Source organism: Procambarus clarkii, chromosome 5 (genome assembly GCF_040958095.1).
Source record: "Procambarus clarkii isolate CNS0578487 chromosome 5, FALCON_Pclarkii_2.0, whole genome shotgun sequence".
In the NCBI taxonomy this organism is placed as follows: domain Eukaryota; kingdom Metazoa; phylum Arthropoda; class Malacostraca; order Decapoda; family Cambaridae; genus Procambarus; species Procambarus clarkii.
Genome location: NC_091154.1, coordinates 57,751,412 through 57,766,341, shown reverse-complemented (window position 1 = coordinate 57,766,341; position 14,930 = coordinate 57,751,412). Strand labels below are relative to the sequence as shown.

The 14,930-nt window shown below is 48.0% G+C and overlaps 1 protein-coding gene across 2 annotated transcripts in view; it reads right to left on the bottom strand.

Moving 5' to 3' along the window:
• The window catches only part of LOC123749878 (serine/threonine-protein phosphatase 6 regulatory ankyrin repeat subunit C-like), a 290,264-nt gene that overhangs the window by 80,637 nt on the left and 194,697 nt on the right, over nucleotides 1–14,930 (bottom strand). For both annotated transcript variants that reach the window (XM_069302551.1, XM_069302545.1), the window contains exon 3: nucleotides 11,429–11,737. In XM_069302551.1, coding sequence (XP_069158652.1) covers nucleotides 11,429–11,737 — 309 coding nt within the window. The remainder of the gene's footprint in view (nucleotides 1–11,428; nucleotides 11,738–14,930) is intronic.

The window sequence follows — 14,930 nt, the reverse complement described above, 5'->3', positions numbered from 1 at the left end:
GACCTTGAGACAGTACCAAGCAGAGGTGACCTTGAGACAGTACCCACCAGAGGTGACCTTGAGACAGTACCCAGCAGATATGACCTTGAGACAGTACTTAGCAGAGATGACCTTGAGACAGTACCTAGCAGAGGTGATCTTGAGACAGTACCCAGGAGAGGTGACCTTGAGACAGTACTTAGCAGAGATGACCTTGAGACAGTACCCAGCAGAGGTGACCTTGTGACAGTACCCAGCAGAGATGACCTTGAGACAGTACTTAGCAGAGATGACCTTGAGACAGTACCTAGCAGAGGTGATCTTGAGACAGTACCCAGGAGAGGTGACCTTGAGACAGTACCCAGCAGAGGTGACCTTGTGACAGTACCCAGGAGAGGCGACCTTGAGACAGTACCCAGCAGAGGTGACCTTGAAACAGTACTTAGGAGAGGTGATCTTGATACAGTAGCCAGCAGAGGTGACCTTGAGACAGTACCCAGCAGAGGTGACCTTGAGACAGTTCCCAGCAGAAGTGACCTTGAGACAGTACTTAGCAGAGGTGACCTTGAGACAGTACCTAGCAGAGGTGACCTTGAGACAGTACCTAGCAGAGGTGACCTTGAGACAGTACTTAACAGAGGTGACCTTGAGACAGTACCCAGCAGAGGTGACCTTGAGACAGTACCTAGCAGAGGTAACTTTGAGACAGTACTTAGCAGAGGTGACCTTGAGACAGTACTTAGCAGAGGTGACCTTGAGACAGTGCCAAGCAGAGGTGACCTTGAGACAGTACCTAGCAGAGGTGACCTTGAAACAGTACCTAGCAGAGGTGACCTTGAGACAGTTCTTAGCATAGGTGACCTTGAGACAGTACCTAGCAGAGGTGACATTGAGACAGTACCTAGCAGAGGTAACTTTGAGACAGTACTTAGCAGAGGTGACCTTGAGACAGTACTTAGCAGAGGTGACCTTGAGGCAGTGCCAAGCAGAGGTGACCTTGAGACTGTACTTAGCAGAGGTGACTTTGAGACAGTACGAAGCAAAGGTGACATTGAGACAGTAATTAGCAGAGGTGACCTTGAGAGAGTACTTAGCAGTGGTGACCTTGAGACAGTACCCAGGAGAGGCGACCTTGGGACAGTTCCCAGCAGAGGTGACCTTGAGACAGTACCCAGCAGAGGTGACCTTGAGACAGTACCCAGCAGAGGTGACCTTGAAACAGTACCCAGCAGAGGTGACCTTGAAACAGTACCCAGCAGAGGTGACCTTGAGACAGTACCCAGCAGAGGTGACCTTGAGACAGTACCCAGCAGAGGTGACCTTGAGACAGTACCCAGCAGAGGTGACCTTGAGACAGTACCCAGCAGAGGTGACCTTGAGACAGTACCTAGCAGAGGTGACCTTGAGACAGTACCCAGCAGAGGTGACCATAGATGCCCCAGGCTTATGTGTCTTGACCAGCCACAGATGCCCCAGGCTTATGTGTCTTGACCAGCCATAGATGCCTCAGGCTTATGTGTCTTGACCAGCCATAGATGCCCCAGGCTTATGTGTCTTGACCAGCCATAGATGCCCCAGGCTTATGTGTCTTGACCAGCCATAGATGCCCCAGGCTTATGTGTCTTGACCAGCCGTAGATGCCCCAGGCTTATGTGTCTTGACCAGCCATAGATGCCCCAGGCTTATGTGTCTTGACTAGCCATAGATGCCCCAGGCTTATGTGTCTTAACCAGCCATAGATGCCCCAGGCTTATGTGTCTTGACCAGCCATAGATGCCCCAGGCTTATGTGTCTTGACCAGCCATAGATGCCCCAGGCTTATGTGTCTTGACCAGCCACAGATGCCCCAGGCTTATGTGTCTTGACCAGCCATAGATGCCTCAGGCTTATGTGTCTTGACCAGCCATAGATGCCCCAGGCTTATGTGTCTTGACCAGCCATAGATGCCCCAGGCTTATGTGTCTTGACCAGCCATAGATGCCCCAGGCTTATGTGACTTGACCAGCCGTAGATGCCCCAGGCTTATGTGTCTTGACCAGCCATAGATGCCCCAGGCTTATGTGTCTTGACTAGCCATAGATGCCCCAGGCTTATGTGTCTTAACCAGCCATAGATGCCCCAGGCTTATGTGTCTTGACCAGCCATAGATGCCCCAGGCTTATGTGTCTTGACCAGCCATAGATGCCCCAGGCTTATGTGTCTTGACCAGCCATAGATGCCCCAGGCTTATGTGTCTTGACCAGCCATAGATGCCCCTGGCTTATGTGTCTTGACCATGACTTGACTTGATAGAATTCTATGTCCAAGCAACAAAAATTAGGCAAGAAAGAGAAGTGTGGGCAGACTGCATTTTCTTGGACTGTCAGAAAGCCTTTGACACAGTACCCCATAAAATTCTGTTATAAAAGTTTTAGCATCAGGCAGGAGTTAAATGTAAGGTGTTCCAGTGGATAAGGGAGTATCTAAGCAACAGGAAGCAGCGAGTAACTGGCAAGAGAGAGACATCAGAGTGGCGTGATGTCACCAGCGGGGTCACACAGGGCTCTGTACTTGGACCCATCCTGTTATTAATATATGTAAACGACTTTCCTGAGGGTATAGACTCATTCCCTTCAATGTTGGCTGAAGATGCAAAAATTATGAGAAGAATAAAGACAGATGAAGATAGACAGAAACTACAGGACGACCTGGAAAAACTGGAGAGATGGTCTAGAAAATGGCTACTAAAGTTCAACTCTGGAAAGTGTAAAGTAATGAAATTAGGCGAAGGGAGCAGAAGGCTGAACACAAGGTACCGTCTGGGAGGTGAAATCCTACAAGAGTCAAATAGAGAGAAAGACCTGGGGGTTGATATCACACCGAACCTGTCCCCAGAGGCCCACATCAAAAGGATATCATCAGTGACATATTGAAGACGGGCCAACATAAGAACTGCCTTTTTGAAATTTGTGTAAGGAATCGTTCAGGACCCTGCATACCACTTATGTCAGACCAGTTCCGGAATATGCAACTCCAGCTTGGAGTCCATACCAAGTTAAACACAAGGCAAAGTTTGAGAAGATTCAGCGGTATGCCACCAGACTTGTCCCGGAACTGAGAGGTAAGAGCTACGAGGAAAGGCTAAAGGAGCTGAACCTCACGTCCCCTGGAAAACAGAAGAGTAAAGGAAGACATGATAACCACCTGGGAGCCGGTCGGCCGAGCGGGCAGCACGCTGGACTTGTGATCCTGTGGTCCTGCGTTCGATCTCAGGCGCCGGCGAGAAACATTGGGCAGAGTTTCTTTCACCCTATGCCGCTGTTACCTAGCAGTAAAATAGGTACTTGGGTGTTAGTCAGCTGTCACGGGCTGCTTCCTGAGGGTGGAGGCCTGGTCGAGGACCGGGCCGCGGGGACACTAAAAAGCCCCGAAATCATCTCAAGATAACCACCTGCAAAATTCTCAGGGGAATTGACAGGGTGGACAAAGACAAACTCTTCAGGACGGGTGGAACACGAACAAGGGGACACAGGTGGAAACTTTGTACCCAAATGAGCCACAGAGACATTTGAAAGAACTTTTTCAGTGTCAGAGAAGTAAACAAGTGCAATACATTAGGAAGTGATGAGGTGGAGGCTGACTCCATACACAGTTTCAAATGTAGATATCTTAGAGCCCAGTAGGCTCAGGAATCTGTACACCAGTTGATTGATAGTTGAGAGGCGGGACCAAAGAGCCAGAGCTCAACCCCCGCAAGCACAACTAGGCGAGTACAACGAGGTGAGTTCACACACACACGTAAGAGGAGGGTCATGACCTCGTAGACTGAGGGTCATGACCTCGTAGACTGAGGGTCATGACCTCGTAGACTGAGAGTCCTGACCTCGTAGACTGAGGGTCATGACCTCGTAGACTGAGGGTCATGACCTCGTAGACTGAGGGTCATGACCTCGTAGACTGAGGGTCATGACCTCGTAGACTGAGGGTCATGACCTCGTAGACTGAGGGTCATGACCTCGTAGACTGAGGGTCATGACCTCGTAGACTGAGTGTCATGACCTCGTAGACTGAGGGGCATGACCTCGTAGACTGAGGGTCATGACCTCGTAGACTGAGGGTCATGACCTCGTAGACTGAGAGTCCTGACCTCGTAGACTGAGGGTCATGACCTCGTAGACTGAGGGTCATGACCTCGTAGACTGAGGGTCCTGACCTCATTGACTGAGAGTCCTGACCTCATTGACTGAGAGTCCTGACCTCATTGACTGAGAGTCCTGACCTCATTGACTGAGAGTCCTGACCTCGTAGACTGAGGGTCCTGACCTCGTAGACTGAGAGTCCTGACCTCGTAGACTGAGAGTCCTGACCTCGTAGACTGAGAGTCATGACCTCGTAGACTGAGAGTCCTGACCTCGTAGACTGAGAGTCCTGACCTCATAGACTGAGGGTCCTGACCTCGTAGACTGAGAGTCCTGACCTCGTAGACTGAGAGTCCTGACCTCATTAACTGAGAGTCCTGACCTCGTAGACTGAGAGTCCTGACCTCGTAGACTGAGGGTCATGACCTCATTGACTGAGAGTCCTGACCTCATTGACTGAGAGTCCTGACCTCGTAGACTGAGAGTCCTGACCTCGTAGACTGAGGGTCCTGACCTCATTGACTGAGAGTCCTGACCTCATTGACTGAGAGTCCTGACCTCATTGACTGAGAGTCCTGACCTCATTGACTGAGAGTCCTGACCTCGTAGACTGAGAGTCCTGACCTCATAGACTGAGGGTCCTGACCTCGTAGACTGAGAGTCCTGACCTCATTGACTGAGAGTCCTGACCTCATTGACTGAGAGTCCTGACCTCATTGACTGAGAGTCCTGACCTCGTAGACTGAGAGTCCTGACCTCGTAGACTGAGAGTCCTGACCTCATTGACTGAGAGTCCTAACCTCGTAGACTGAGAGTCCTGACCTCATTGACTGAGAGTCCTGACCTCGTAGACTGAGAGTCCTGACCTCATAGACTGAGGGTCCTGACCTCATTGACAGGGGGCCCTGACCTCTTTGACTGAGAGTCCTGACCTCATTGACTGAGAGTCCTGACCTCGTAGACTGAGAGTCCTGACCTCATAGACTGAGAGTCCTGACCTCATAGACTGAGAGTCCTGACCTCATAGACTGAGGGTCCTGACCTCGTAGACTGAGAGTCCTGACCTCGTAGACTGAGGGTCCTGACCTCATTGACTGAGAGTCCTGACCTCGTAGACTGAGAGTCCTGACCTCATTGACTGAGAGACCTGACCTCGTAGACTGAGAGTCCCGACCTCATAGACTGAGGGTCCTGACCTCATTGACTGAGGGTCCTGACCTCATTGACTGAGAGTCCTGACCTCATTGACTGAGAGTCCTGACCTCATTGACTGAGAGTCCTGACCTCGTAGACTGAGAGTCCTGACCTCGTAGACTGAGAGTCCTGACCTCATTGACTGAGAGTCCTGACCTCGTAGACTGAGAGTCCTGACCTCATAGACTGAGAGTCCCGACCTCATAGACTGAGGGTCCTGACCTCATTGACTGAGGGTCCTGACCTCATTGACTGAGAGTCCTGACCTCATTGACTGAGAGTCCTGACCTCATTGACTGAGAGTCCTGACCTCGTAGACTGAGAGTCCTGACCTCGTAGACTGAGAGTCCTGACCTCATTGACTGAGGGTCCTGACCTCGTAGACTGAGAGTCCTGACCTCATAGACTGAGAGTCCTGACCTCGTAGACTGAGGGTCATGACCTCGTAGACTGAGAGTCCTGACCTCGTAGACTGAGGGTCATGACCTCGTAGACTGAAAGTCCTGACCTCGTAGACAGAGGGTCATGACCTCGTAGACTGAGGGTCATGACCTCGTAGACTGAGAGTCCTGACCTCGTAGACTGAGGGTCATGACCTCATTGACTGAGAGTCCTGACCTCGTAGACTGAGGGTCCTGCCCTCATTGACTTAGAGTCCTGACCTCATTGACTGAGAGTCCTGACCTCGTAGACTGAGGGTCATGACCTCATTGACTGAGAGTCCTGACCTCATTGACTGAGAGTCCTGACCTCGTAGACTGAGGGTCCTGACCTCATTGACTGAGAGTCCTGACCTCATTGACTGAGAGTCCTGACCTCATAGACTGAGGGTCCTGCCCTCATTGACTGAGAGTCCTGACCTCATTGACTGAGAGTCCTGACCTCGTAGACTGAGGGTCTTGACCTCATTGGTTATCTTGAAGTTATCTTGAGATGATTTCGGGGATTTAGTGTCCCCGCGGCCCGGTCCTCGACCAGGCCTCCACCCCCCAGGAAGCAGCCCGTGACAGCTGACTAACACCCAGGTACCTATTTACTGCTAGGTAACAGGAGCATAGGGTGAAAGAAACTTTGCCCATTTGTTTCTGCCTCGTTCGTGAATCGAACCCGCGCCACAGAATTACGAGTCCTGCGCGCTATCCACCAGGCTACGAGGCCCCCTGAGACCTCATTGACTGAGAGTCCTGACCTCGTAGACTGAGAGTCCTGACCTCGTAGACTGAGAGTCCTGACTTCGTAGACTGAGGGTCACTGTGACTATATATATACCTGATGTATATTGTCACTTGTGTGTAGAGAACCTGGCGAGGAGTTTAATATACATGTTTAACGACAGTCCCGTTCCTGTGCAAGGTAAGTCCACTACGGGCTCACCATAGCCCGTGCTACTTGTGTAACACGGGTTTGAGTTCCTCTCTCTCTTTACTTCCTTCCTTCTTTGCTTCTTTACCCTCTACCCGTATTCTTACTTTTATTTCTAAACCAAGGGACTCCAAAACTTTTACCAAAGCCAACTCCACGCCACGTGGTCCTAAGACGATTGACCGACTTAGGATTCTACACCCAGTATGACGTGACCGAAGCTCTGAACAAAACCCTAGAGTCACCTTTGCTGCCACCACCAGACCAGTAATACAAGAGCAATGATCGAGGTCTGGATCGATCACGCTAATTAATCAACCTAGGGGCTTGATCCCCACTATAAACGATGACCTTGAGTGTGGAATAAATTACACGGTAATGATAATTCCGATTCGATGTTAGAATCGGCGCCCAATGCAACTCTGCCTCGTGTGGACCACGTGACCAGGACAAGTATACACATAAAACACATGGAAACAATAAAATGCAAATTAATAACAAATTTAATTTATTAAAAGAAAACTAAAACAAAATCTAAATATGTTCACTCCCTATCACTTTAACACTCCCTACTTGACCTGAGTGGCAAATGAGAAGACTATTTCTATAATTAACAATAGCAACTATACCTTGGGCGACCAGCTAGATGTTTTGGCTGGTCTTGGGGAGAGGTAAGATGTTTGACCTCTTATCCCAGCTGCTCCCGTTTCCACACTGCTCTCTCCCTTGTCTCGTCTACCCCAGACAAGAGTATTGTATCCTTCCGCCTAGTCAGTCAAAGTTCTACCAAGTTACTAGCCAGGTTTAAGTTATAACAATTAACCTCTGTTGTACTTAATTGATCCAGACTGGTTGAATTATTTTACTTAAATTAAGTTACAAACATCTAACAGCAGAGCTGTTCCCGATCACAAAAATGGTTATTAAAACTTTGAGAAATATTAGACATGTCAACCCTGCTGACCTATGACCGCCGGTCACTCCGCCTTAAAAGTTAGATCTGATTCGTGACGTCACTGATGGTGACTTAAACTCAATAATTAGAATACTCTTGATATTGTATCCAGTACTATTATACAATACAATTTTAATGCAAAATGAATAAAGGCTAATTTTCTCTAAATTACTGAATACTATAGGATGATTCATTATACGCAGCTATGAACAAAGCGTTGGTTATTTCCACCGCGAATTCCCCTGGGGGTCAGGTCACCATGCGGCTCAGCTTCCCATTCTCTTTTGTCGATAAACCACTCTGGATAATTCTTACAACAGCCTAGTTTGTTACACTTGGAACGTTTAGTTCCCAGTAGCTGAATCTTAATCAACAAACAACAACATGATTAACATTATGGAAACTCTGGTCAAGTTGTCTTATCTGTCTTAACCATATTGTCTGTAATATTGATTTAACATTGTTAAAAATGCTTAACAGCATTAATCATTTAGTGTTTATCATTGATGCAACATTGATGAGAATGTTTTACAACATTAATCATGTTGTATTTAGCACTGATATAACATTCAGCAAAAGCTCAAAAACAATAATCACATTGTGTTTATACGAAGACATTACGTCGAGAAAACAACGCATCAATAACTATGTTTAACAAACCCAAAACACAAGACAAAATATTCAGATAATTAGTCACGGGAAATTTGTCTCAAGAACAGTTCCATAATTCTTGTTTATATGTGAATGTTACAGTTTGTAGTTCATAATTATGTTCTTTACCTTGTTACTGAGTGAACAGCGGGTAGTTATGTTGTTAAGTGGAGTATACTATTGAGCTGGGCTATACTCACAGATGTATACCTCACTTGTCTGTTTATATACACCCAGATGTTTACCCCACTTCTTGGCATATATCTTGAGGTTATCTTGAGAGGATTTCGGGGTTAGCGTCCCAGCGGCCCGGTCCTCGACCAGGCCTCCTTCTTGTTACACACCTCCAGGAAGCAACCCGTAGTAGCTGTCTAACTCCCAGGTACCTATTTACTGCTAGGTGAACAGCTGCATCAGGGTGAAAGAAACTCTGCCCATTTGTTTCCGGCTTCACCGGGGATCGAACTTGAAACCTCAGGACGACGAATCCCGAGCGCTATCCATTCAGCTGTCAGACCCCCTATTCACCACCATATACACTGAAATGTATACCCAACTTCCCTGTGTATATACACCGAGATGTATACCCCACTTCCCTGTGTATATATACACTGAGATGTATACCCCACTTCCTGGTGTATATACACTGAGATGTATACCCCACTTCCTGGTAAATATACACTGAGATGAATACCCCACTCCCTGTGTATATATACACTGAGATGTATACCCCACTTCCCTGTGTATATACACCGAGATGTATACCCCACTTCCCTGTGTATATATACACTGAGATGTATACCCCACTTCCCTGTGTATATACACCGAGATGTATACCCCACTTCCCTGTGTATATATATATACACCGAGATGTATACCCAACTTCCCTGTGTATATACACCGAGATGTATACCCCACTTCCCTGTGTATATATATATATATATACACCGAGATGTATACCCAACTTCCCTGTGTATATACACCGAGATGTATACCACACTTCCATGTATATATACACTGAGATGTATACCACACTTCCCTGTATATATACACTGAGATGTATACCACACTTCCCTGTGTATATACACTGAGATGTATACCCCACTTCCCTGTGTATATACACTGAGATGTATACCCCACTTCCCTGTATATATATATATACACCGAGATGTATACCACACTTCCCTGTGTATATACACCGAGATGTATACCACACTTCCCTGTGTATATACACCGAGATGTATACCACACTTCCCTGTGTATATACACCGAGATGTATACCACACTTCCCTGTGTATATACACTGAGATGTATACCCCACTTCCTGGTGTATATACACTGAGATGTATACCCCACTTCCTGGTGTATATACACTGAGATGTATACCCCACTTCCTGGTGTATATACACTGAGATGTATACCCCACTTCCTGGTGTATATACACTGAGATGTATACCCCACTTCCCTGTGTATATACACTGAGATGTATACCCACTTCCTGGTGTATATACACTGAGATGTATACCCCACTTCCTGGTGTATATACACTGAGATGTATACCCCACTTCCTGGTGTATATACACTGAGATGTATACCCCACTTCCTGGTGTATATACACTGAGATGTATACCCCACTTCCTGGTGTATATACACTGAGATGTATACCCCACTTCCTGGTGTATATACACTGAGATGTATACCCCACTTCCTGGTGTATATACACTGAGATGTATACCCCACTTCCCTGTGTATATACACTGAGATGTATACCCCACTTCCTGGTGTATATACACTGAGATGTATACCCCACTTCCTGGTGTATATACACTGAGATGTATACCCCACTTCCTGGTGTATATACACTGAGATGTATACCCCACTTCCTGGTGTATATACACTGAGATGTATACCCCACTTCCCTGTGTATATACACTGAGATGTATACCCAACTTCGTGGTGTATATACACTGAGATGTATACCCAACTTCCTGGTGTATATACACTGAGATGTATACCCAACTTCCTGGTGTATATACACTGAGATGTATACCCAACTTCCTGGTGTATATACACTGAGATGTATACCCAACTTCCTGGTGTATATACACTGAGATGTATACCCCACTTCCTGGTGTATATACACTGAGATGTATACCCAACTTCCTGGTGTATATACACTGAGATGTATACCCCACTTCCTGGTGTATATACACTGAGATGTATACCCCACTTCCTGGTGTATATACACTGAGATGTATACCCCACTTCCTGGTGTATATACACTGAGATGTATACCCAACTTCCTGGTGTATATACACTGAGATGTATACCCCACTTCCCGGTGTATATACACTGAGATGTATACCCCACTTCCCTGTGTATATACACTGAGATGTATACCCCACTTCCCTGTGTATATACACTGAGATGTATACCCCACTTCCCTGTGTATATACACTGATATGTATACCCCACTTCCCTGTGTATATACACTGAGATGTATACCCCACTTCCCTGTGTATATACACTGAGAGTTTACTATAACTATGACTTTGTTTTGGGCTGAAGTATAAAACTATGGACGTGGCTTTAATTATAATAATAATACACAGAGAAGGGATGGGAACTATGAGGAAGAAGCGCCAAGCCATTACGACTATATAAATAAAAATAAAGAGAGTAACCACACTAACATGACTGCATCAGTGAGAAAATCCGTAGGAGCCTTGATGCACAGCGCATAGGTTCGAATCCTCATCACGGCTCCTGTGGATTTTCTCAGTAATAATGATACTTAAAAATTGTCATTTAAACTTCTAATGTTGGAAATAAACATTTAATTCACCTGGGCTGTCGGAGACTTGAACCGCGGACCCCACGTATGTGAGGCCGAAGCTCTACCGACTGGGCTATCGAGTAGTCATAATAAGGAAAGAGTCCATAGGCAACTTCTGCTACCATGCTGGAGTTTTCGCCTTCCCCTGACTACTATTGAAGCTCTGAGGAGTTGGTGATCCTCGCCCACGTCATATAAATTGACGCCCGCGTCAGTTTACATGACGCGGGCGTCATCACCAAGCCCAAGTCGTGCAGGTGTGACAGTCACCAGTCGTGGTGAATACTGACAACGGTTAAGACATCTGTTTACCAACATTAACACATAACTAACCTTGGACCTGTGATAACTGTGGAGAGTGTTGATGACCTGGAGATGACCTGCCCGCAGTGCCAGGTCAGCAGGGGTCTCCCCAGCCCAGGTCAGGACGTGTGGGTACACCCGGCACACCTCCAGGAGGACCTTCACCACCCGGGCCGGGCCGAGCTCCGCCGCCCAGTGGAGGAGAGTCCTGCCAGTGTGGTCCTGCTGGTGGCCGTCATACACCTGGGGGATGCTGCTCGCAAGACGTCCAGTATTTCCCACCCTGATCCCCTGTAGCAATACTGCATACTCTCCTTCACACTGTCTCCAACACTGTCGCTGTAACAGTCAGTATTATTTTTGTTGTAACTACAATGTCCAAACATGATTAACATTTCCACGAGAATAATCACAATAAACCGTCTGTTTAACTGTGATAATAAAAATTGGATGATATGTGATCATTGATCATTGATATAGGAACCTGTGTGAAATATTAATTTGAACTTTACAAGGCAATACTCATGTCTTGGCTGGATAACGTGATACGAACTCCAGAGGTGAGTGGCCGTCAGAGTTAAGAACAGTGGCCGCCAGAGTTAAGAACAGTGGCCGTCAAAGTTAAGAACAGTGGCCGCCAGAGTTAAGAACAGTGGCCGTCAGAGTTAAGAACAGTGGCCGCCAGAGTTAAGAACAGTGGCCGCCAGAGTTAAGAACAGCGGGCGACAGAGTTAAGAACAGTGGCCGTCAGAGTTAAGAACAGTGGCCGTCAGAGTTAAGAACAGTGGCCGTCAGAGTTAAGAACAGTGGCCGCCAGAGTTAAGAACAGCGGGCGACAGAGTTAAGAACAGTGGCCGTCAGAGTTAAGAACAGCGGCCGCCAGAGTTAAGATCAGCGGCCGCCGGAGTTAAGACCATTGGCCGCCAGAGTTAAGAACAGCGGCCGCCAGAGTTAAGAACAGTGGCGGCCAGAGTTAAGAACAGTGGCCGCCAGAGTTAAGAACAGTGGCCGCCATAGTTAAGAACAGTGGCAGCCAGAGTTAAGAACAGTTACCGCCAGAGTTAAGAACAGTGGCCGCCACAGTTAAGAACAGTGGCCGCCAGAGTTAAGAACAGTGGCAGCCATAGTTAAGAACAGTCGCCGAAAGAATTAAGAACAGCGGCCGCCAGATTTAAGAACAGCGGCCGCCAGAGTTAAGAACAGCGGCCGCCAGAGTTAAGATCAGCGGCCGCCAGAGTTAAGAACAGTGGCGGCCAGAGTTAAGAACAGTGGCCGTCAGAGTTAAGAACAGCGGCCGCCAGAGTTAAGAACACCGGCCGCCAGAGTTAAGAACAGCGGCCGCCAGAGTTAAGAACAGTGCCTGCCAGAGCTAAGAACAGCGGGTGCCAGAGTTAAGAACAGTGGCTGCCAAAGTTAAGAACAGTGGCCGCCAGAGTTAAGAACAGCGGCCGCCAGACTTAAGAACAGCGGCCGCCAGAGTTAAGAACATCGGACGCAAGAGTTAAGAACAGTGGCCGCAGAGTTAAGAACAGCGGCCGCCAGAGTTAAGAACAGCGGCAGCCAGAGTTAAGAACAACGGCAGCCAGAGATAGAAACAGTGGCCAACAGAGTTAAGAACAGTGGCCGCCAGAGTTAAGATCAGCGGCAGCCAGAGTTAAGAACAGAGGCCGCCAGAGTTAAGAACAGCGTCCGACAGAGTTAAGAACAGTGGCCACCAGAGTTAAGACAAGCGGCCGACAGAGTTAAGAACAGTGGCCGCCAGAGTTAAGACCAGCGGCCGTTAGAGTTAAGAACAGCGGCTACAAGAGTTAAGAACAGAGGACACTAGAGTTAAGAACAGCGGAAGCCAGATATAAGAACAGCGGCCGACAGAGTTAAGAACAGCGGCAGCCAGAGTTAAGAACAGCTGCCGCCAGAGTTAAGAACAGCGGCCGACAGAGTTAAGAACAGTGGCCACCAGAGTTAAGACAAGCGGCCGACAGAGTTAAGAACAGTGGCCGCCAGAGTTAAGATCAGCGGCCGCCAGAGTTAAGAACAGTGGCGGCCAGAGTTAAGAACAGTGGCCGTCAGAGTTAAGAACAGCGGCCGCCAGAGTTAAGAACACCGGCCGCCAGAGTTAAGAACAGCGGCCGCCAGAGTTAAGAATGTGCCTGCCAGAGCTAAGAACAGCGGGTGCCAGAGTTAAGAACAGTGGCTGCCAAAGTTAAGAACAGTGGCCGCCAGAGTTAAGAACAGCGGCCGCCAGACTTAAGAACAGCGGCCGCCAGAGTTAAGAACATCGGACGCAAGAGTTAAGAACAGTGGCCGCAGAGTTAAGAACAGCGGCCGCCAGAGTTAAGAACAGCGGCAGCCAGAGTTAAGAACAACGGCAGCCAGAGATAGAAACAGTGGCCAACAGAGTTAAGAACAGTGGCCGCCAGAGTTAAGATCAGCGGCAGCCAGAGTTAAGAACAGAGGCCGCCAGAGTTAAGAACAGCGTCCGACAGAGTTAAGAACAGTGGCCACCAGAGTTAAGACAAGCGGCCGACAGAGTTAAGAACAGTGGCCGCCAGAGTTAAGACCAGCGGCCGTTAGAGTTAAGAACAGCGGCTACAAGAGTTAAGAACAGAGGACACTAGAGTTAAGAACAGCGGAAGCCAGATATAAGAACAGCGGCCGACAGAGTTAAGAACAGCGGCAGCCAGAGTTAAGAACAGCTGCCGCCAGAGTTAAGAACAGCGGCCGACAGAGTTAAGAACAGTGGCCACCAGAGTTAAGACAAGCGGCCGACAGAGTTAAGAACAGTGGCCGCCAGAGTTAAGACCAGCGGCCGTTAGAGTTAAGAACAGCGGCTACAAGAGTTAAGAACAGTGGACGCCAGAGTTAAGATCAGCTGCCGTCAGAGTTAAGAACAGTGGCCACCAGAGTTAAGAACAGTGACCACCAGAGTTAAGAACAGTAGCCACCAGAGTTAAGAACAGTGGCCGCCATAGTTAAGAACAGATACCGCCAGAGTTAAGAACAGCGGCCGTCAGAGTTATGAACAGTGGCCACCAGAGTTAAGAACAGTGACCACCAGAGTTAAGAACAGTAGCCACCAGATTTAAGAACAGTGGCCGCCATAGTTAGGAACAGCGGCCACCAGAGTTAAGAACAGTGACCACCAGAGTTAAGAACAATGGCCACCAGAGTTAAGAAAAGTGGCCACAAGAGTTAAGAATAGAGTACACTAGAGTTAAGAACAGCGGACGACAGAGTTAAGAAAAGCGGCCGCCAGAGTTGAGACCATTTGCTGCTAGAGATAAGAACATCGGCCGCCGGAGTTAAGAACATTGGCCACCAGAGTTAAGAACAGTGGACGCCAGAGTTAAGAACAGTGGCCGCCAGAGGTAAGAACAGTGGCAACCAGAGTTAAGAACAGTGGCCGCCAGAGGTAAGAACAGTGGCCGCAATAGTTAAGAACAGTGGATGCAATAGTTAAGAACGGTAGCCGCACGAGTTAAGAACAGTGGCCGCCAGAGTAAAGAACATCGGCTGTCAGAGATAAGAACAG